The sequence below is a fragment of the Dasypus novemcinctus genome, chromosome 13 (assembly GCF_030445035.2).
Source record: "Dasypus novemcinctus isolate mDasNov1 chromosome 13, mDasNov1.1.hap2, whole genome shotgun sequence".
Classification (NCBI taxonomy): Eukaryota; Metazoa; Chordata; class Mammalia; order Cingulata; family Dasypodidae; genus Dasypus; species Dasypus novemcinctus.
Genome location: NC_080685.1, coordinates 20,293,923 through 20,316,070, shown reverse-complemented (window position 1 = coordinate 20,316,070; position 22,148 = coordinate 20,293,923). Strand labels below are relative to the sequence as shown.

General features: G+C 42.8%; 1 protein-coding gene across 1 annotated transcript in view; it reads left to right on the top strand.

Moving 5' to 3' along the window:
- The window catches only part of LOC131273147 (NBPF family member NBPF4-like), a 39,251-nt gene that overhangs the window by 777 nt on the left and 16,326 nt on the right, over window positions 1–22,148 (top strand). Inside the window, exons 2-7 of the mRNA XM_058275393.2 lie at window positions 1,271–1,319; window positions 2,113–2,288; window positions 3,811–3,859; window positions 4,650–4,825; window positions 6,507–6,746; window positions 21,821–22,008. Of these exons, the coding sequence (XP_058131376.2) occupies window positions 1,271–1,319; window positions 2,113–2,288; window positions 3,811–3,859; window positions 4,650–4,825; window positions 6,507–6,746; window positions 21,821–22,008 (878 nt within the window). The remainder of the gene's footprint in view (window positions 1–1,270; window positions 1,320–2,112; window positions 2,289–3,810; window positions 3,860–4,649; window positions 4,826–6,506; window positions 6,747–21,820; window positions 22,009–22,148) is intronic.

The window sequence follows — 22,148 nt, the reverse complement described above, 5'->3', positions numbered from 1 at the left end:
GATTTCCATAATAAATTTCCTGTATTAACACAGTAGAAACAGATTTCTACGTCTCCATGAAGGATCAAATGTGTAGAGGTGAGTGAAGCAGGATGATTTTTCCATACATTAAAGACAGGAGGGGGTCAACGTTAGAGCTCTGATGGGTCATAGAGCTAATGTGTTTGGAAAAGAACAATATCATAGGATGGAGATTAGGTGGTAAGTTCAAAGCATTGATGAAAAAAGCAACTTAAATATTTGTCCTATTTGAGATACAACACACCATGACAATGGTACATACTGGGAATAATTTACCAGATGTATTAAAAACCCACCTGAGTGAAACTTCTTGAAATACAAACCATGGGGACTTTCAGTCAAATGTTGTTAATGTCCCTTGAACTCATCCAAAAATAATTTGGTTTCCGTGATCACTTAGGCTACTGTCTAGATAATAAGCAAACTAAAGCAGTTTCATGTCTGACTGGGCGTTTGTTCATATCTTTTTTTTTTTTTTAATTTTTTATTCATTTTTTTTAAAAATATTACATTCAAAAAATATGAAGTCCCATTCAACCCCACTGCCCCCACCCCCCACTCCCCCCACAGCAACACTCTCTCCCATCATCATGACACATTCATTGCACCTGGTAAGTACATCTCTGGGCATCGCTGCACCCCATAGTCAATGGTCCACATCATAGCCCACACTCTCCCACATTCCATCCAGTGGGCCGTGGGGGAATCTACAATGTCCCATAGTTGTCTGTGAAGCACCACCCAGGACAACTCCAAGTCCTGAAAACACCTCCCCATCTCATCTCTTCCTCCCATTCCCCGCACCCAGCAGCCACCATGGCCACCCTTCCCACAAAATTGCCACATTTTCTCTGTGGACATTGGATTGGTTGTGTCCATTGTACATCTATGTCAAGTGGGGGCTTAGATTCCACATGGATACTGGATGCAATCCTCCTGCATTCAGTTGTAGGCACTCTAGGGTCCATGGTGTGGTGGTTGACTTTCTTCAACTCCATGTTAGCTGAGTGGGGTAAGTCCAATAAATCAGAGTGTAGGAGCTGAAGTCTGTTGAGGCTCAGGGCCTGGCTATCATATTGTCAGTATAGAGATTCAAATCCCCTAAATATATCTTAAACTCCAACACCAACTACAATTGCAGTAAAGTAGCATGAAAGTCTTGTGAAAAGAGATCCCATCTGAGTCCAGTTCCATCATGCAGAAACACCAGCTCCAAAGAAGGGCCATCTGTTTGTTCATTTCTTTGCAGAAAAACCCGAGGCTGCGAGGGATGAAGAAGAACTGCCGCTGGAGGCCAGGTAAGAGCCAATGATCCGGCGACGGTCATTAGCAGGAAGAACTTGGACAGTAACTCCCAGACAGAACAGGCAGAGAGGTCTAGAGTAGCCCCAGGTTCTAGTGCGTCTGGAACTGATTCCATTCCCTTAACCAGGGATGATGTCCTTCTCTCAAGTAAAGCTTCTCTTCTCCTCACGGTCGGGGAATACTCAGTCGGAGCTCAGGTGAACTAAGTATAACTGGCCTCAAGGATTGTCTACACTCACAGAAACCACCTGTTTTCCCCTGGGTGGGTCAAAGCACGCCGAGCTGTGTGTCTGCCTGCAGCACTCTTTGACTTAGATTGTGGCAGATTTCTTGTAGAAAAGAATGTACGTGCAGAAAAGGTATCGTCCATGTCAAAACGCTCCGAGAAAGAGACGTAGGAGGCATTGGTCTGAAAAAAAACTACAGTGCCTCCGGGACAAGTATTCCTTAGGCCTCTGCACATGAAACATAGAAAATTGCAGTCCTTCTCCGAGCTCTCCCGGGGTGCTCTGTGCCATCCTGGCTATGTACCTTACAGAGGGAGCCAAGCCCCCTCTATCAGGCAGTCTCTGGCCTGTGTACAGGTGACTCGTCACCTACCTCTCACTCTCTCCTGCCCTTAGGGCACCGTGACTTGCCCTCGTCCCAGCAGGGTGGCTTGCTTCCATGTTGAGTGGCCCTAGCCTCTGCCTGCTCTGACCTCTCTCTCAAGCCTCCTGTCAGGACCTGGTGGTTCTGTGCTAGGTAACCCTCTGGGTTTCAAGTCTCTCTTGTCAACTCTACCAGGTTCTGCCGTCCAGAGGAAGAGGCAGAGACGGCGAAGGAAGTCCTTCGGGACACCGTGGATGAGCGTTACCTGGCTCCCCCAAGTCTTCCTGACCTGCCTGGTTCCCTCGGGCCTGGCCGCAGCGGCGACTTCCTGTTTGATGACTACAAACTTGACTTGGCTGTGGATGAAGCCCGTGAGTACGCCGTTTGGCAGAGAATTAACTTCCACCGGACTCTCAGAAGGCTTCTCCTTCTTTGGGCTCGCCATTTCTGTCTCGGCTGGGAGGTGTCTTTGCACATAAGCCCTGTAGACCCATGTTGATTTGAAAATAGTCTCTAGGAACAAATGTGAAACTCAGGCATCGGTTGAGTCAGGCATCTGCACGCTCCCGCCTCACCTTGCAGGCCCGCGGTGGGTGTAGCTCACAAGGCAGCCCTGGGCGTGGAGTAGGATGCAGCCAGGGCCGACTCTGAGTGACCGCTGCCTCACGTGTACAGCCGTGGTCAGCAGGAGCTCCTCTCTAAGATGGGGCACCTTGTCTCCCCAGAAACGCTTTTGCCCGCATTCCTCTGGCAACAATATCCCTGGACAACCTATGGCTAGGGAAGGAGGTTGGCCGTCCTGACTCTAATTCTGGGGGTGTTGCTCACGTGAGTCCTGGGCGCTAGGCCCCAGTCTCTCCTCACCCAGAAGTGTCCCCGTGTAAATCCCATGGCCGTGGCCTGTGACACAGACCCTGTCCCCAAGCCCGCGATTGGTCCCAGATCGTATCGTCTATGAAACTTCAACCCAGTTTTCCCCTTCTGAAAGTTTGTAGAGTCCAACCAACCATCAGTCTAGTAACAGGATACACTCGTCTAGACCAAGAGCAGTCAGGAGAGCTCAATGGGCAAAGCCTACGTCTTGCAGCAACACTTCTGGACAGCACTGCGTCCAGTTCCTTAGGAACTCTGGGAAGACAACAGATGTTTACCTCTGCCCAAATCAGGGTTGGGGACCTTGAGGATTTCCCCCATCCTTTCTTACTGAGTGCAAGGGGTTGAATTATAATCATGGATTTGGGTTTCCACAAGTGTCATGTGGCACAGTTCGTGTCACACGGTTGTGATAGAAGGAAAAGTGTAATCATCATGAGTCCAGGTCAGAAAAGCAGAAACAGCCTCAATTTGGCCTCAGTTTAGGGGCCGGATGCAGGAGCTCGATGTGGTTAACCCTGGAGCACTCCCCGTAGTGAATTTTTCCCGAGTGAACACAGTAGACGTCGATCGATAAGTCTCTAGGAAGGCCCAGTGCGTAGAGAGAAGTGTGTCAGGAATTCTTTTCCGTGCCTTCCAGGAAGGAATGGGTCTGTGTTAGAGCCCTGATGGCCGTGGAGGCACTGTGTTTGCCAAGGAGATTCATGGCAGGATGGCAGACACAGCTGTAAGAGCCTCAAGGGATGGTTAAAGAACATGTTTAACACTTGCCCCATTGGATACGGAGCACGGCACGACAAGGATCCAGATTGGGAAGGTTTGGCCTGAAGGGTTAGAAATCCAAGCCCGTTGATTTTCGTGAAATACAAACTAGGGGGGCTTTCAGTCAAATGTTCTTAGTGTCCCTTGAACTCATCCAAAAATAATTCGGTTTCCATGATCACTTCGGCTACTGTCTTGATAATAAGCGAAAGTCAAGCAGTTCCATGTGTGACCGGGTGTTTGTTCATTTGTTTGCAGAAAGTCCCGAGGCTGCGGCGGGTGAAGAAGAACTGCCACTGGAGGCCAGGTAAGAGCCAATGATCAGGCGAGGGCCAATAGCAGGAAGCGCTTGGACAGTAGCTCCCAGAAAGAAAGGCAGAGAAGTCTAGAGTAGCCTCAGGTTCTAGTGTGTCCTGAACTGATTCCATTCCCTTCACCAGGGTGACGTCCTTCTCTCACGTAAGGCTTCTCTTCTCCTCACGGTCCTGGAGTAGCCAGTCGGGCCTCAGGTGAACTAGTATAACTGGCCTCAGGGAGTGTCTACACTCACAGAAACCACCTGTCCTCCCCTGGGTGGGTCAAAGCACGCCGAGCTGTGTGTCTGCCTGCAGCACTCTTTGACTTAGATTGTGGCAGATTTCTTGTAGAAAAGAATGTACGTGCAGAAAAGGTATCGTCCATGTCGAAACGCTCCGAGAAAGAGACATAGGAGGCATTGGTCTGAAAAAAAACTACAGTACCTCTGGGACAAGTACTCCTTAGGCCTCTGCACATGAAACATAGAAAATTGCAGTCCTTCTCCGAGCTCTCCCGGGGTGCTCTGTGCCATCCTGGCTATGTGCCTTACAGAGGGAGCCGAGCCCCCTCCATCAGGCAGTCTCTGGCCTGTGTACAGGTGACTCGTCACCTACTTCTCACTCTCTCCTGCCCTTAGGACACCGCGACTTGCCCTCGTCCCAGCAGGGTGGCTTGCTTCCATGTCGAGTGGCCCTAGCCTCTGCCTGCTCTGACCTCTCTCTCAAGCCTCCTGTCAGGACCTGGTGGTTCTGTGCTAGGTAACCCTCTGGGTTTCAAGTCTCTCTTGTCAACTCTACCAGGTTCTGCCGTCCAGAGGAAGAGGCAGAGTCAGTGAAGGAAGTCCTTCGGGACTCCATGGAGGAACGTTACCTGGCTCCCTCGAGTCTTCCTGACCTGCCTGGTTCCCTCAGGCCTGGCCGCAGCGGTGGCTTCCTGTTTGATGACTACAAACTTGACTTGGCTGTGGACGAAGCCCGTGAGTACGCCATTGGGAAGAGAATTAACTTCCACCGCACTCTCAGTAGGCCTTTCATTCTTTTTCTCCCCTTTCCCGTCTAGGCTTTGATATACTCTGTCTTCACTTTCTTTTTAGAGACTAAACTTGATCATAAAATAGGTATGATCAAATCATAAGCTCAGGTTCTTATGTTTAGGTCTTTTTTCATTCATCCTTATTTGAATTCACGTAGAGTTTGCTAGAAGTGGTGGGTGGAGCTTCCAAGGCAGCTCTGATGGAGAGTGTGAAGAATCCAAGACCGACTCTCAGACCTTCTTTTTTTGTGTGTTTATTTTTTTAATATTACATTCAAATATATGAAGTCTCCTTATACTCCCTACCACCCTCCCCCCACTCCTGCCCCCTAACAACAATCTCCTCCATCATCATGAGACATTCATTTCATTTGTTGAGCCCTCTTGACCTATGTGTATAGCCTGCATTGGCAGGAGCTCCCTTTTAAGGTTGGGAATCATGTGTCTCCAGAATTGTTGCTAATATTCAACTAGGAACAATGTCCTGGAGTACCTATAACTGTGCAAGGAGTTTGACAGCCTTGATTCTCATTTAGGAGATTTTTAGATAATTCCTTGGTACTGAGCCCCTTCTATCCTCAAGTTCATGGCCTGTCAGGGGCTTCACCTCTGAAGGTCAGCGTTGGACATGCACCTTCTCCCCTTCTCCCAAAATGATCACAGATCCTATCCAATATGTAGCAAAGCTCTTTGACTCCTTCCTGTTGCCATGGACTTCTTAGCTCCCAGGAACCTCCCAGTAAACTGGCCCTCAGATATAATGAATTGGAAGTCCTCACTCTTCTAGCTCAGGCCCATAGGGAACACTTATGATAGAGAAAAAGTCTCCTACTGGACCTCAGGGAGTCTGTACATTCTTTGTGCCCCACACTTCTGTCTAGGCTGAGACACATGGCTGTGTAGATGCCCCTGTCAAACCATCTCCTTTTGAAACTGCCTCTAGAAGATATTTAACCACAGATATCAGAGTCAGCTATCTTCACACTTTTCCTCATCTCCCATCTCATGCCTGTCACCCCAGCCATCTCTAGATATTGGAGGGCAGAGGAAACTGGCAAGGTCTATTGAATGAAAGGATCAAGTGAATCACAGGCACAAGGGCAACACATGCATGCAGGTGTCTCCAAGAGCTGCCTCCTTAAAATGGGACATCTCAGTTCCCCTGAAATATTCTTGTGAATATTCTTCCCTGAAATGGGTGCCTTGAGCACATATTGCTATCCAAGGAGTCAGCAATCTTGACTCTAATTTTGGGGCATGTCTACCCACTTTGTTCCTCAGATCTGCACCAGTCTGTCTCTTTTCTAAGTTGGTTTGTCCTTGGAGCAATGTCACCTGAGTGCCAGACCATAAGCTCCACCAGCATGGGCTGTGACAGTGGCATTCATTTGCACACACATCCCCATGCATGCCAGTGAATACTGTCTCTTAGTGGCACTAATTTTCATCTCAGTATCCCCTGCCACCATATGAAAAGTGACATCTTCACACAGTGGTGCCTGTAATTTTTGCCTAGATATTGAGGATCAGGGTGCTGTCACTGGGAAGAAAAAGAAGGGTGTTCTGGAGAGTTTATCAGAGCAAGAACTTAGACTGATTATCCTAAATACCTCTTCTGCTTCCAGCTCCCAGCTGTGATGCCTACCACCCAGGCCCCCTGATTGGACACATGAGCCATCCCATCTCATATATGCAAGGCTTGCAGCTGCAGCTGACGCCAAGCCCTTTGGTTAACAACTGCCTCCAATTGCAGCTGCAGCGCCAGTGGGATAGTGGGGATTACAGACCTAGGTTCAGCCCTGTCTCCACCATCTGGAGCTTCACAGCCAATACTGAGTCTGCAAACAAATGGTCATCTGTGCAAGGTAGGAAATAAGAGAAGAATATGACGCTCTAGTCAGGCTATACTTCATGCAAGTGATCTGGGTAAAAGAATGGGGCCTCTCCCTTGCTTGCTTAAGCTCTCATTGAATCCCATGATTCTCTAAAACTTCAAGGTCAGTAAGTTCATTGGATTTAGGATCAGATATGACCTGGCCACTTACCAGCATTTTTACTTGTCCAAGTTACTCATGTTTTAGGTCCTTTCATCTCAGTTTCATCATCTGTGAAACCAGAAAAATAATATCCACCTCCTATAGGAGCATTAAGCAAGATCATATTTCACAATGCATACTTTAATTAAAAATTGTTCAGTAAATGGCAGGAGTATGTAATATTAGCTTTGTATTTCTCTGGTCCCTTATTTTCTGATTTTACATGTATTATCACATCTAGAGTAACACATTTTTATGGTCAAGACCCTCCCTTCCCTGCATCTCAGAAGGCTGTTTGCCAGTTTTCTTCCTCTTCTCTTATCTTCCCTCATCAAGTGAATTTCTCCTGTTACATACATTGTGTATAGGTGTAAATCCTGGACACACAATTCAGTCTTCTGATAAATCAAGCTTCTTTTTCTACTCACTGTTCACCCCCACACCTTTTTTTTTAAAAAAGATACTTTCATAAAGTAAAGCATGCAAAGCAGCTTATTTTATGGTACTCCATTTAAATAGTCATCTCCACTCACTTTCGGTGACCATGCCTTCAGTTTTTTTCACATCAGGATCTACTTTTTCTCCAATTTTTTGTGACACTCAGCTTTCAGCACATAACATCTACTTTATCTGTGCTGTGTTAATCACTAGGTGCTCAGCTGTACAAGGATGCCCTCTTCTCTGAACTGAGGAACAGACCAACCTCACAAGTGCTCTTTTTAAAAGAAAGACAATAAACTTTATTTTTAAAAGAATTTTTAGATTACAAAAAAGTTACATGAAAAGCTCATTAGAAATTCACATTTGTTGTAGGGACTAACCTACATAGAGTAATAATCTAAAAACTCATCATTGTGACAGATATCACTACTTCACACATCTGACAAATACTGGAGGAGGCTACTTCCATTGTTATAACTTCTTTATAGACAAAAACTTAAGCAAAAATCAAAATTTAGAGAAACTTCAGAATATTCACATTTGCATGTCTTTTTGGTTGAATTTTCAAAGATTGCATATATAACAAAACCACAACTTTGAATGAAAATACATATAAAAAACATAAAGCCTTGTAACATACTCTACAGAAGCCAGGCACACAGAGTGAATAATAAGAGCAGTATATTCCTAGGAGAGAAGGCAATCACTCATTTCCTTTCTCATAAAGCAAAAGTCAATGATTCAACATTTTAATACCATTGACCTAGCTATTACTATTCAAGAATTTGCCTTTCAAGTTGCATCTTCAAAATATATTCATCCATATGTTTGGATTAAATTCATACATCGAAAACATTTCTCAGAATTCTAATCTTAAGTATAAGCCATTACTTAACAAAGAATTGTCCAAATATTGTACAATAATGCTACCATTTAGATTTATATGCTTCATCTGGAAAAGTTATCTAACAAACAGGACTTTTGCCCTGTTTCTCCAGAACAAATGTCCCTGTGTCTAAAATTTTAAATGATAATCATAAAAGACAGATTCAAATAATTCATGCTATGCATTTTCCTTCATCGAGCTTTGATGAAAACAGAACCATCTGGTGTTGGAGCACCATCTTCCTTCTCAGTTACAGTCTCTACAGTCCCAGAAGCAGACAGGATAACCATTCTTTTACTTGTCGAAGCCGTCTTTGGTTTCTCAGCAATAGATGCACAAACAGCAACAATTTCATCACTTTCAAAGTCATATTCAGGATTTTACTTTGGTGAGAAATCTTACTTCTGCTGCTGTTTCACTCTGTTTAATCCTCTCTGCCACTTTCTGCTACTCCTGGAGTGTTCTTTCCATATTTCAGGGTTCATTGGATAGATGTGAAGGGCTACTTGAACACTTTGTTTTGCCTCATCCCTTTTGTCCTTCACCTTTCTCTTGTTATATTTTTCTATTTTTGTCTTCTTACCCTTTGGTTTACCCTTCCTGATAGTCTTCCTTTCTAAACTCTTCTGCAAATTTCTTATCCTAGTTTTTTTTCCTATAGGCTACAGCACCCCCTTGAATATCCTTTGCAAATCTGGTCCCTTGGTGACATGTTCTGTCAGGTTTTGTTTGTCTGTGAAGGCTTTGAACTCACCCTCATATTTGAAGGACATTTTTGCTGGATACAGAATGTTTGGCTGGCAGTTTTTCACTTTTGGGACCTTAAATCATCATACCACTTTCATCTCTCTGCCATGGCTTCTGATGAGAGGTCAATTTCCCCTTGTGTCTGATTCTTTGCTTTTGTCTTGTCCTTTCAGGATCCTCTTTATCTCTGATATTTGTCATACTGAATAGTAGGTGTCTCGGACAGGCCTATGATGATTTATTCTTTTTGGGGTGCATTGCCCTTCTTGGATGTTAGTTTTTATATCTTTCATATGGGTTGGGATGTTCTCAGTTATTATATTCTAAAATGATCTTACTTCCCTTTTTGCATTCTCTTCTTCTGGGACATCAATAATGTGAATGTTTGTGCATTTTACTTTGTCATTCAATTCTCTGAGACTCTTCCATTTTTTCTATTCTCTTCTATTCTCCTTTCTTTTCCATTTCAGATGTTGTCTTTGAAAACACTAATTGTGCCTTCAAGCAATTCAAATCTGCTCTTAGGTGCCTTTAATATATTTTTAATCTCATCCACTAAGTCTTTTATTTCCATAAGGCATGTTATTTTTCTTTGCAGGCTTTTATATTGTTCTTTATTCTCTCCCAGTGTCTTCTTAAGATCCTTGTTTCTTTCATCCTGTTTTCCTTTAATTTTTTGAAATGATTTACAAGAGTTGTGTGTTTATCACTGATTGTCTTAAATCCTGTATACCTTTCAATATTTGGTTCTTCTTTTGGCTGGGGCATTCTTCCTGTTTCCTAGTATGGCTTATAATTTTTTGCTGATATGTAGGCATCTGAGTATAGCATTGTGTTTAATCTGATGGCTAATTTCTTTCTCTTGCCTAGTTTTTCCAAAGTTCTTCTCAGGTCTTTCATTCAACTTATTCTCAGTCTTAAAAATTGCCCATCATAAGTTTTCAAAATTGGGTCAGGGACTCACATTTGGGGTGTAGATTTTCTCCCAGGGGATGGATAGAGAGAGCAAAAACAGTTTTTGTTCATACTGTTTCCAGACAGGCCAAGAGATGGTGCTAGCCATTGCATTTTTCCATGGAGGTGTTTCAGTCCTGGCTTTGTGTGTTCCTGTGTTGAATCCAGATTAGAGATTCTAAGTGGATTCTTTGGCCAAATCCACAGGAAAAAACCATGCAGGTTCCTTTTCTCTTGAAACAGCTGACAGGAAGGACAGTGTCTGTTCCGATCTCATTTGGCTACATTGAGACAGGGGTTTTACCTGAATGTAATATCTTGGGGGTGGGGGAGCGGAGCCCTTCCTGGCTGCTAGGAGGGCTTGGTAACTCATGTTTCTTATTTTTGCTTTTCTCTATTCTGCACCCTCCTGAGAGTTGTGAAACACTGTCCTGGACTAGTGACTCTCAAAGCAGGTCCCTCAGACCACTTTTTGTCCTTTCTCCATTGTTTTTTGAGTGCACCCAGCTCTGCCTGTTAGTCTGTCTCCATCTTCCCACAGTCCTCAAAAGTGCTATTTTATCTTGAAGTGTTTGATGTTATCTTCTCTTCCCTTTAGCCCCTCCTTTCCTTCTTGATTTCCCACAACAGCAAACAAGACTCAAGGCCACCAGCTAGGTTGTTCTTTCTCCTACTCACTTCCCACCCAGGCCATGTCATGAAATCAGACCAAATGCCAGCATTTGCAGAAAGAGCCATTGTAGGTAGGACTCTTAGTTTTATTCTCCCTCTCCTCCACCCTGTGATTTCTATCTGGTCCCTAACAGGTCATCATTTTCCCACTCTGACATCTCTCTCTCCTTCTGTTTCTTTTTTTTTTTTTTTTTTTTATCATTTCACTTTCTTTTTTTTTTTAATATTTATTTATTATTATTATTTTTAATTACAATTAAAAAAATATATGAGGTCCCATTCAACCCCACCGCCCCCGCCCCCCACTCCCCCCACAGCAACACTTTCTCCCATCATCGTGATACATCCATTGCACCTGGTAAGTTCATCTCTGAGCATCACTGCACCCCATAGTCAATGGTCCACATCATAGCCCAGACTCTCTCACGTTCCATCCAGTGGGCCCTGGGGGGATCTACAGTGTCCCGTAATTGTCCGTGAAGCACTATCCAGGACGACTCCACGTCCCGAAAACGCCTCCACATATCATCTCTTCCTCCCATTCCCCACACCCAGCAGCCCCCATGGCTACCGTTCCCACACCCATTCCACATTTTCTCTGTGGACATTGGATTGGTTGTGTCCATTGCACACCTATGTCAAGTGATGGCTTAGATTGCACATGGGTACTGGATGCACTCTTCCTGCTTCTAGTTGTAGACACTCTAGGCTCCATGTTGTGGTGGTTGACCTTCTTCAACTCGATGTTAGCTGAGTGGAGTAAGTCCAATAAGTCAAAGTGTAGGAGCTGAAGTCTGTTGAGGCTCTGGGCCTGGGTGTCATATTATCAGTCCAGAGATTCAAATCCCCTACATATATCTTAAACCCAGCACCAACTACAATTCCAATAAAGTAGCATGCAAGTCTTGTGAAAAGAGATCCCCTCTGAGTCCATTTCCATCACACAGAAACACCAGCTCCAAAGAAGGGCCATCTGTCATGGCAGTGAACTCCTTCTGCCATGACCATAGAACCCGTGGGTCTCTTTATCCCTCAAAAGAACCAATACCTGGGGTTGTATCTACCTTATCTGTCTCTTAGACTCTGTTCAGTTGTACATAGGGGTATTCCTTCTGACAACCTCCAGACTCTTTTTTAGAGACTCACAGCCTTATAATCTCATTTCTCCTTTCCATTTCCCCCTTACATTAGGTCAAACCGCTTCCCGAAGTCATGTTATTATATGTAGACAGGTATATTCTGCTGTTCCGCATTGAATCTTTAATTCAAGGTCATTTTCTAGTTGCTTCTTCAGCTGGTATGTGGTAGTGATCCCTCGGTGCCAGGGAGGCTCATCCCCGGGTGTCGTGTCCCACGCTGGGGGGAATGCATCACATCTACACGCTGAGTTTGGCTGTGAGAGTGGCCACATTTGAGTAACATGAAGGCTGTCAGGAGGAAACCCCCAGGCACAATGCTACTCTAGGCCTTGTTCTTATTGCAGGTGCATAGGCTCAAAAGTGTAGCCATTAGTATCAAGAGCCCACTGTTGGGCCCTCCTTCCTTCCTGGTTCTTGCCGTTGCACCTGGAGGATTGCCGCTGCTCTCCCAGGGCCCACAACAGTGACCCCCCGGCCAGGAGCCCAGTACCCCCCTAGCTGTTGTTATTAATTGTTTCCACTATGAGTATATATAGACATTACCATATACCCTGGGCATATGCCCTGTATAACTCCCTGTCAACCATATATATCCTGTCAATAACATCCCATATCAGTATTCCTCCGCTGCCATTGTTGAACCACTCTGTGATCCAAAACTTCCCGTAAAGTGAATCCCAACATAATGTCAGTTTCAGAAGAGTCTTAGATCACCAAAACTCATATATACAATATACAGTATTTCCCCAGATCCACCATAAAACCTTTTCCCTTCCACAGCAATAATCTTTTAACTTATTCATATCATATTTCCTGAAACTGATGTACAGATTCCGAAACTATAGTTTTCAAACAAGGTAACATTTGTGCTTACTATGTGGTCCATACTTTAGGTTGTACAGTTTTCTAAATTTTTTAGTTATCCTATGTTTTGTCTTATGGTTTTCATTATTAGTCTGTCGTCCCCTATATGTTTTTGGTGTAATATTAGCTGTTTTATATTCATCCTTGTGTACTCTCACATAACTCCTCTTTTGCCCCCTTATTTACCTTTGTTCCATCCATTGCACGTCTATTTTCCCCTCCCCTTAGGGCCCACAACGCCTGCCAATCTAATGCCCTGGGAGCCGTCCTTTCTCACGAGAGATACAGTTCTCTCTATTCGACGGCATTAGTCTTCCCCAGGATATGGGTCCACCCCACCCAATGGTAGAACCCACCTTGGCAAAATGAGCCTTCAGCTATTCCCTCTGGAGTCCGTCCCGCATCAGACCATACCCCCTGGGCGTCCTAACCAGGTAACCCTCCTACTTATACTTTGATACGTTTTACTCAACATTTAGTTCTCAATGAACTTCTGGCACTCTCCCATGTTTGTATGTTGCCCCTCCCTCCCACCTATTTCTTGGACCATATTACCCCTCTTCCCATCCCCAGCCCCCCTCAAGCCCAGAAAACCCCACCCGAAGGTAACCCCTTGCCCCCATTTTGTCCCTTCTTTGTGCTCATACTTACCCCCAGCTCATCACAGATTCCACCCCTACAGACATTAACTCACAGCCTTCCTCCACCCCCCGATTTCCAGTAAGCCACTTTTCCAGACTCTAGCTCTCTGAGGCAGTTAACTTATTTCATATCATTGAGGTCATATAGTATTTGTCCTTCAATGCCTGGGTTGCTTCACTCAACATAAGATTCTCAAGGTTCATCCATGTTATCACGTGCGATTGTAGTGTATTGGTTCTTACAGCTGAGTAGTATTCCATTGTGTGTATATACCACATTTATTGATCCACTCATCTGTTGATGGACTTTTGGATTGATTCCAACTTTTGGCGATGGTGAACAATGCTGCTATGAACATTGGTGTACATATATCGGTTTGTGTCCTTGTTTTCAGATCTGATGGGTATATACCCAGCAGTGGTATTGCTGGGTCATATGGCAAATCTATGGATAATTTTTTGAGAAACTGCCAAACTGTCCTCCAGAATGGTTGGATCCTTCTGCATTCCCACCAGCAATGGATGAGTGTTCCCCTTTCTTCACATCCTCTCCAGCATTTGTATTCTACTGTTTTTTTCATGGCTGCCAATCTTATGGGAGTAAGATGGTATCTCATTGTAGTTTTGATTTGCATTTCCCCGATAGCTAGGGATTTGGAGCATTTTTTCATGTGCTTTTTAGCCATTTGTATTTCTTCTTTGGAGAAGTGTCTGTTTAAATCTTTTTCCCATTTTTTAAATGGGTTGTTTATCTTTTTGTTTTCGAGATCTATGAGTTCTTTATATATGCAAGTTATAAGTCTCTTATCAGATATATGGTTGCCAAATATTTTCTCCCATTGTGTGGGTTCCCTTTTTACTTTCTTGACAAACTCCTTTGAGGTGCAGAAGGCTTTAATTTTTTTTTTTTAATTTTTTTATTTTTTATTGACTTTGTAATAATATTACATTAAAAATATATATGTGAGGTCCCATTCAACCCCACCCCCCCCCCCCCCCTCTCCCCCCCCCCAACAACACTCGTTCCCATCATCATGACACATCCATTGGATTTGGTAAGTACATCTTTGGGCACCTCTGCACCTCATATACATTGGTTCACATCATGGCCCATACTCTCCTCTATTCCATCATGTAGGCCCTGTGAGGATTTACAATGTCCGGTGATTACCTCTGAAGCACCATCCAGGGCAGCTCCATGTCCCGAAGACGCCTCCACCTCTCATCTCTTCCTGCCTTTCCCCATACCCTTTGTCCATTATGTCCACTTTTCCCAATCCAATGCCACCTCTTCTATGTGGACACTGGATTGGTTGTGTCCATTGCACCTTTATGTCAAGAGGAGGCTCAGATTCCACCTGAATGCTGGATGCAATCCTCCCATTTTCAGTTGTAATCACTCTAGGCTCCATGGTGTGGTGGTTGTCCTTCTTCACCTCCATCTTAGCTGAGTGTGGTAAGTCCAATAAATCAGATTGTAGGTGCTGGAGTCTGTTGAGGCTCAGGATCTGGCTATCACATTGTCAGTCCAGAGATTCAAATCCCCTAAATATATCTTAAACCCCAACATTAACTGCACCTCCAGCACATTAGCATGAAAGTCTTATGAAGGGAGATCCCATCTGAGTCCAGATTCATCACACATAAACACCATTTCCAAAGAGGGGCCATCTGCCCTGGTAGTTAACCCCATCGGCCATGACCATAACTCCCATGGGTCTCTTTAGCCCTCAAAGGAACCAATATCTGGGGGTTGTATCTGCTTTATCTGTCTCTCTGACTCTGCTCAGTTGTGCATGAGGGCAAACCTTCTGCCAGCCTCCAGACTCTTTTTTAGAAACTCGTAGCCATATAAACTCATTTCTCCTTTCCATTTCCCCCTTACTTTAGGTCAAACAGCATTTTAAAGTCATGGTATTTTATGTAGACATGGATATTCTGCTGATCCGCATTGAACCTTCCGTATAAGGTCATTTTCCAGTTGCATCATCAGTTGGTAGTTGATAGTGGTCCCTCGTTGCCAGGGAGGCTCATCCCCGGGTGTCATGTCCCACGCTGGGGGGAAGGCATTGCATTTACATGCTGAGTTTGGCTTCGAGACTGGCCACATTTGAGTAACATGAAGGCTGACAGAAGGAAATTCCCAGGCACAAAGTTGCTCTAGGCCTTGTTATTATTTTGGGTTTATCAGCTCACAAGCATAGTCATTAGTATCAGGGGCTCACTGTTGAACCCTCACTCCCTCCCGGTCCCCACCACAGAAGGCTTTAATTTTGAGGTAGTCCCATTTATCTATTTGTTCTTTTGCTGCTCGTGCTTTTGGTGTGATATTCATGAAGCCATTTCCTATTACAAGGTCCTGTAGATGTTTCCCTACACTGCTTTCTAAGGTCTTTATGGTCTTGGCTCTTATATTTAGGTCTTTGATCCATCTTGAGTTGATCTTTGTATAAGGTGTGAGATGGTAATCCTCTTTCATTCTTCTACATATAGCTATCCAGTTCTCCAGGCACCATTTGTTGAATAGGCCATTCTCTCCCAGTTGTGAGGGTTTGGTGGCTTTATCGAATATTATATGGCTATATACATGAGGTTCTATATCTGAACTTTCAATTCGATTCCATTGGTCTGTGTGTCTCTCCTTATGCCAGTACCATGCTGTTTTCACTACTGTAGCTTTGTAGTATGTTTTGAAGTCAGGAAGTGTGATTCCTCCTATTTCGTTTTTCTTTTTCAATATGTCTTTGGCTATTCGGGGCCTCTTTTTATTCCAAATAAATTTCATAGTTAGTTTTTCTAGTTCCTTAAAGAAGGCTGTGTTGATTTTTATTGGGATTGCGTTGAATGTGTAGATCAGTTTTGGTAGGATAGACATCTTAATAATATTCAGTCTTCCTATCCATGAACAGGGAATATTCTTCCATTTATTTAGGTCTTCTTTGATTTCCTTGAACAATCTTGTATAGTCTCGATGTATAAGTTTTTTACCTCTTTAGTTAAATTTATTCCTAAGTATTTGATTTTTTTATTTACTATTGTGAATGGTATTTGTTTCTTGATTTCCTCCTGATCTTGCTCATTATTGGTGTATAGAAATGCTACTGATTTTTGCGCATTGATCTTATAACCTGCGACTTTGCTAAACTCATTTATGAGTTCTAGGAGCTTTGTTGTAGATCTCGCAGGGTTTTCTATATATAGGATCATGTCATCTGCAAATAATGAAATTTTGACTTCTTCCCTTCCAATTTGAATGCCTTTTATATCTGGTTCTTGTCTCAGTGCTCGAGCCAGTACTTCCAAGACAATGTTAAATAGGAGCGGAGACAATGGGCATCCTTGTCTTGTTCCTGATTTTAGAGGGAAGGATTTCAGGATTTCACCATTGTAAACAATGTTGGCTTTAGGTTTTTCATATATACTCTTTATCATGTTCAAAAAGTTTCCTTGTATTCCGATCTTTTGGAGTGTTTTTATCAGGAAGGGGTGCTGTGTTTTGTCAAATGCCTTTTCTGCATCTATAGATATAATCATGTGGTTTTTTTCTCTCAATCTGTTTATATGGTGTATTACATTGATTGATTTTCTTATGTTGAACCATCCTTGCATACCTGGAATAAATCCCACTTGGTCATGGTGTATAATTCGTTTAATGTGTTGTTGAATACGATTAGCAAGTATTTTGTTAAGTATTTTTGCGTCTAGGTTCATTAGAGAAATTGGTCTGTAATTTTCCTTTCTTGTGGTGTCTTTGTTTGGCTTTGGTACTAGGGTAATGTTGGCATCATAGAAGGAATTAGGCAGTGTTCCTTCTGTTTCGATTTTTTGGAATAGTTTCAACAGGATTGGTGTTAGTTCTTTCCGGAATGTTTTGTAGAATTCACCTGTGAAGCCGTCTGGCCCTGGGCTCTTCTTAGTTGGGAGATTTTTAATGACTGATTCTATCTCTTTGCTTGTGATTGGTTTGTTAAGATCATCAATTTCTTCTTTCGTCAGTATGGGCTGCTTATGTATTTCTAGGAATTTGTCCATTTCCTCTAGATTGTCATTTTTGTTGGAATATAGTTTTTCAAAGTATCCTCTTATGATAGTCTTTATTTCTGTGGGGTCAGTGGTGATATCACCTTTCTCATTTCTTATTTTGTGTATTTGCATCTTTTCTCTTTTTTTCTTTGTTAGTCTCGCTAAAGGTTTGTCAATTTTGTTGATCTTCTCAAAAAACCAGCTCTTGGTCTTGTTTATTTTTTCAAGTGCTTTCTTATTTTCTATTTCATTTAGTTCTGCTCTTATCTTTGTTATTTCCTTCCTTCTTCTTCCTGTTGGGTTACTTTGTTGTTGTTTTTCTAATTCCTTCAAATGTGCAGTTAATTCTTCAATTTCTGCTCTTTCTTCTTTTTTGATATATGAATTTATGGCTATAAATTTCCCTCTCAGTACCACTTTTGCTGCATCCCATAAATTTTGGTATGTTGTGTTATCATTATCATTTGTTTCAAGGTAGTCATTGATTTCTTTTGAGATTTCCTCTTTGACCCACTGTTTTTCTAAGAGTGTGCTGTTTAATTTCCAAATTGTCGTGTGAAGTCTGGGTCTCTGTCCCTTGCAAATTTCCAGCTTGACTCCACTGTGGTCAGAGATATTGTTTTGTATGATTTCGATCTTTCTGAATTCATTAAGCCTTTCTTTGTGGCCTAGCATATGGTCAATCTTGGAGAATGTTCCATGTGCGTTTGAGAAAAATGTATATCCTGCTGTGTTTGGGTGTAATGATCTATATATGTCTATTAGATCCAGCTCTTCTAATATACTGTTCAAATGTTTTGTTTCTTTAGTGATTCTCTTTTGAGAGGTTCTGTCCAGAGTTGATAGTGGTGTATTAAAATCCCCCACTATAATTGTAGATGCATCTATTCTTTCACTTAGTTTTTCCAGCGTTTGCCTCACATATTTAGAGGCGCCCTTGTTAGGAGCATAAATATTTATGATTGTTCGATCTTCTTGACAAATTGTCCCTTTCACTAAAATATAGTATCCTTCTTTGTCTCTCACAATTGTTTCGCATTTAAAGTCTATTTTGTCTGATATTAATATAGCTACTCCTGCCTTTTTTTGGTTGTTGTTTGCTTGTATGATTGTTTTCCAGCCATTCACTTTCAACCTCCATGAGTCTCTGGGTCTAAGATGTGTCTCTTGTAGGCAGCATATAGATGGGTCGTATTTCCTTATCCAGTGTCCCAGTCTGAATCTTTTGATAGGTGAGTTTAATCCGTTGACATTCAGTGTTATTACGTTTAGAGAGTTATTTATGGTAGCCATATTTTGGTTGGATTTGTGTTTGTTATACTTTGTTTGTATCATTTTATTTTCCCCTTCTATTTTTGTCTTTCTTGTTGCTTTTACACTCTCCTCCATCTCTGACTGTCCTGTTTTTTCCTTTCTTCCTGCAGAATTCCCTTAAGAATTTCTTGAAGGGGAGGTTTCTTGTTGATATACTCTTTCAGTTTCTGTTTATCTGTGAATATTTTGAACTCTCCATCATTTTTGAATGCTAGTTTAGCTGGATAGAGTATTCTTGGTTGGAAATTTTTTTCCTTTAGTACCTTGACTATATCATACCACTGCCTTCTTGCCTCCATCGTTTCAGATGAGAAATCAGCACTTAATCTTATGGAATTTCCCTTGTATGTGATGGTTTTCTTTTCTCTTGCTGCTTTTAGAATTTTTTCTTTGTCTTGAGCATTGGATAATTTGACAAGTATATGTCTTGGGGTGGGCCTGTTGGGGTTTATGACCAGTGGAGTGCGCTGTGCTTCTTGGATATGTACATCTGTCTCTTTCAGTAGATTTGGGAAGTTTTCATTCATTATTTCCTGCAACACTCCTTCTGACCCCTTTCCCTTCTCTTCTCCTTCTGGAATGCCTATAATACGTATGTTTGAGCGTTTTGCGTTATCATTCAGGTCCCTAAGTCCTATCTGGATTTTTTCTACCTTTTTATTGACCACTTCTACTATCTGTTTGATTTCCAATGCACTGTCTTCCACATCACTAATTCTCTGCTCTGCCTCTTCTAGTCTGCTGATATTTGCTGCAAGTGTATTTTTGATTTCTTGAATTGTGGTGTTCATTTCCATCATATCTGTTATTTTTTTGCGCATGTCTGCAATTTCCCCTCCAAGTGTTGTCTTCACGCTGTTAACCTCTTTCATTACTTCATCAAATTTGTCAGTGATAAATGTTCTGAGATCTTTCATTGCTTGTGCGAAGTCCTGCCCCCCTTCCTGATTTTCAGTTTGTTGATTGGATTCAGCCATGTTTTCCTGATTACTGGTTTGGTTTGTAGATTTTTGTTGCTGTCTTGTCAGCATTTTTTCTTGACGGGTTTAATCAGTTCCTTAGCCTCTTTGTCTAGTCTTGGAGATTAATTAGCTGTTGTTTTTGCGTAAGTGTTATATCTTCTCTTTGTCACTTTGTTCTTCTTATTCCAATTTCTTATTGCTAGTTAAGCTCACTTTAAAGGAAAGTATTAGTGCTGGGGAAAGTCAATTGTGTAAGGAAGGAAAAAGTGTGAAGTAGTATTGGTGATATATGTTTACAAAGCAATAATATGAGTTCTGGGAGGATGGAGGTTAGATCATGTAAATTGTGTAGAGTTATAGTAGTAGGAAAGTACCTATAATGAGGTAGACGACTGAATATGGGAGGAATGTGGTACGTACTAAGAGGCTATTGTTTTCGTGAGAGAGGGAAAGAGAAAAGAAAGGTAATAGTTTCAGGGACGAATACCAGATGGAAAACTAAACAAAGGTATTAGAAATTAAGAGTTAGACACTTTATGGATCAAAGAAAGGGAGATGGAATATAGGAGAGATAGCAGATGGTGGAGGATATCAAGTTGTAGGGGAAAGGGGATAGTGTAGATAGGCTAAATCTATTCACAGAGAAATGAGGCAGTGGAGGGTGAGGAAACCCAGCAAATGTGAGGTATTTCCTGTAGGACCTATTGTATTGTTAAGGTAAAATAGTATAAGAAGAATATTGGGGACAAGAAAGAGAGGATTGAAAAAAAAAAAAAAAAGAACAACAACAAAAAAAAAAAAAAAAAAAAACCAAAGAACAGAAACCCCACCGCCAGGCTCGGCTGGGCTCAGCTGGACTCCAGTCCCCCGCCCGCCGCCCGCCGCCCGCCGCAGCTCGGCTGGGCTCGGCTGGGCTCGGCTTTCCCGCCTGCCGCCCGGCGCAGCGCGGCTGGGCTCGGCCGAGCTCAGCTGGGCTCCGCCCCTCCACCCGCCGCGGCTCAGCCGGGCTCAGCCGGACTGGGCTACCCTGGCCGCCGCCCGCCGGGGCTCCGCGTGGTGCTAGCTGCCTCGGCTCCACCTACCCAAGGAGGGAATCCTCCACACGTAGCTGGGATCTCCGTGTATATTTCACAGATGGATCCTCTCTGTTACCTTCCCTCCAAATCGATGTCCAGACACCTCCGGACCAGGAAAAATCCCGAAACAGCCGGTCCCAAAGAGTCTCCGACGCCTCCCAGCCAATTCCCCCCAGGAGCTAGTAACCGGGAAGTTCACTCAGCCGCCATCTTGCCTCCCCCTCCTGAAAAGTCTCAATTTATATCTTATAGACCAGTCCTTTCCATTACCTTCCCACCAAATCGATGTCCAGACACTTCCTGCCCTGAAAAAATCCTGAAAAAGCCTGGTCCCGGAGAACCTCCAGCGGTGTCCAGCTGCCTCTTCCCAGGAGAGACGGCAAGGCAAGCTCACTCAGCCACCATCTTGCCGGAAGTCCCTCCTCTCCTTCTGTTTCTACATTTTTTGAATTTCAACTACCAGAAGAAAGATTAGAATGCCATACTCCATATCACCAAAATCCTCATTAATCATATTTTCAATTAGATATATACACACAAATATATATGTACACTCATATCTTATGTCGTAGAAATGATATTTATTTTCTATATGTATTATACAAGGGTTATATATAACATATATTATGTATTTTAGCAAGTACTTTAAATCCAGATGAAGTCCGTGGGTACTCCATTTTAAAGAGAATTAACTTCCACCGGACTCAAGAAGTCTTTTCCCTATGGGATTTCCTTCAATTTTTTATCGTATTAACTTCACTCCAATCTCTCCATTCCCAATAACTGTCTGCATCCAGTGTGATTTCCTTACCTTTGCCCTCACCACCTATTGACAATTCCTTTTTAGAGACTCAACTTTTATTTAATATTCAATATTGGGAGCAGTTTCCTCCTAGCAATCTATTTTGTTGAATGGAAAAGAGATCTACAAGAAGGAAATTACTGAAGTGTTTATACTCTCACTGTGTATATTATTGTTTAATGGAACAATGATCAAGAAGGAATTAATATTGAAGTGCCTCTACCAGGCCAGGAATTTCTATTGGCCTTGTTTTTTCCCAGAGACTTATGTTCTTTGATGCCCCCTCTTTGACTGATAAAATGTATCATAGTAAGGCTTTAAACAATGGAACCTGTTTGGCCATGTTTTTATTTTTCATAACTGGGTTTTGATGCTTCTATAGGCATGAAAACCTCTCCCAAGCTAGAGTGTGATTCTCTTGAGAATCCGGCAGCCAACAATCATGGGTGTCAAGTCATTGGCCACACTGATGCCACCAGTGCCTTGAAAGAGAAGATTTTAAAAAGAAAACTGCTGCTCAGTAAGAGGAAGTTGGCATGCCGATTCCCTGGCCTTCATGCTCAGACAGAGGTAATCACACATCTGTGGTTCTTTGGGGCATGTTTTCCTTCTTGCTTTTTCTATGGGGTCATTGCTCATTCTCCCACTGCAGTTTTACTTCCTTATTTGCTCCAAGAGATGGTTTTACCTCATCTAGTTCTGCCTGTTTT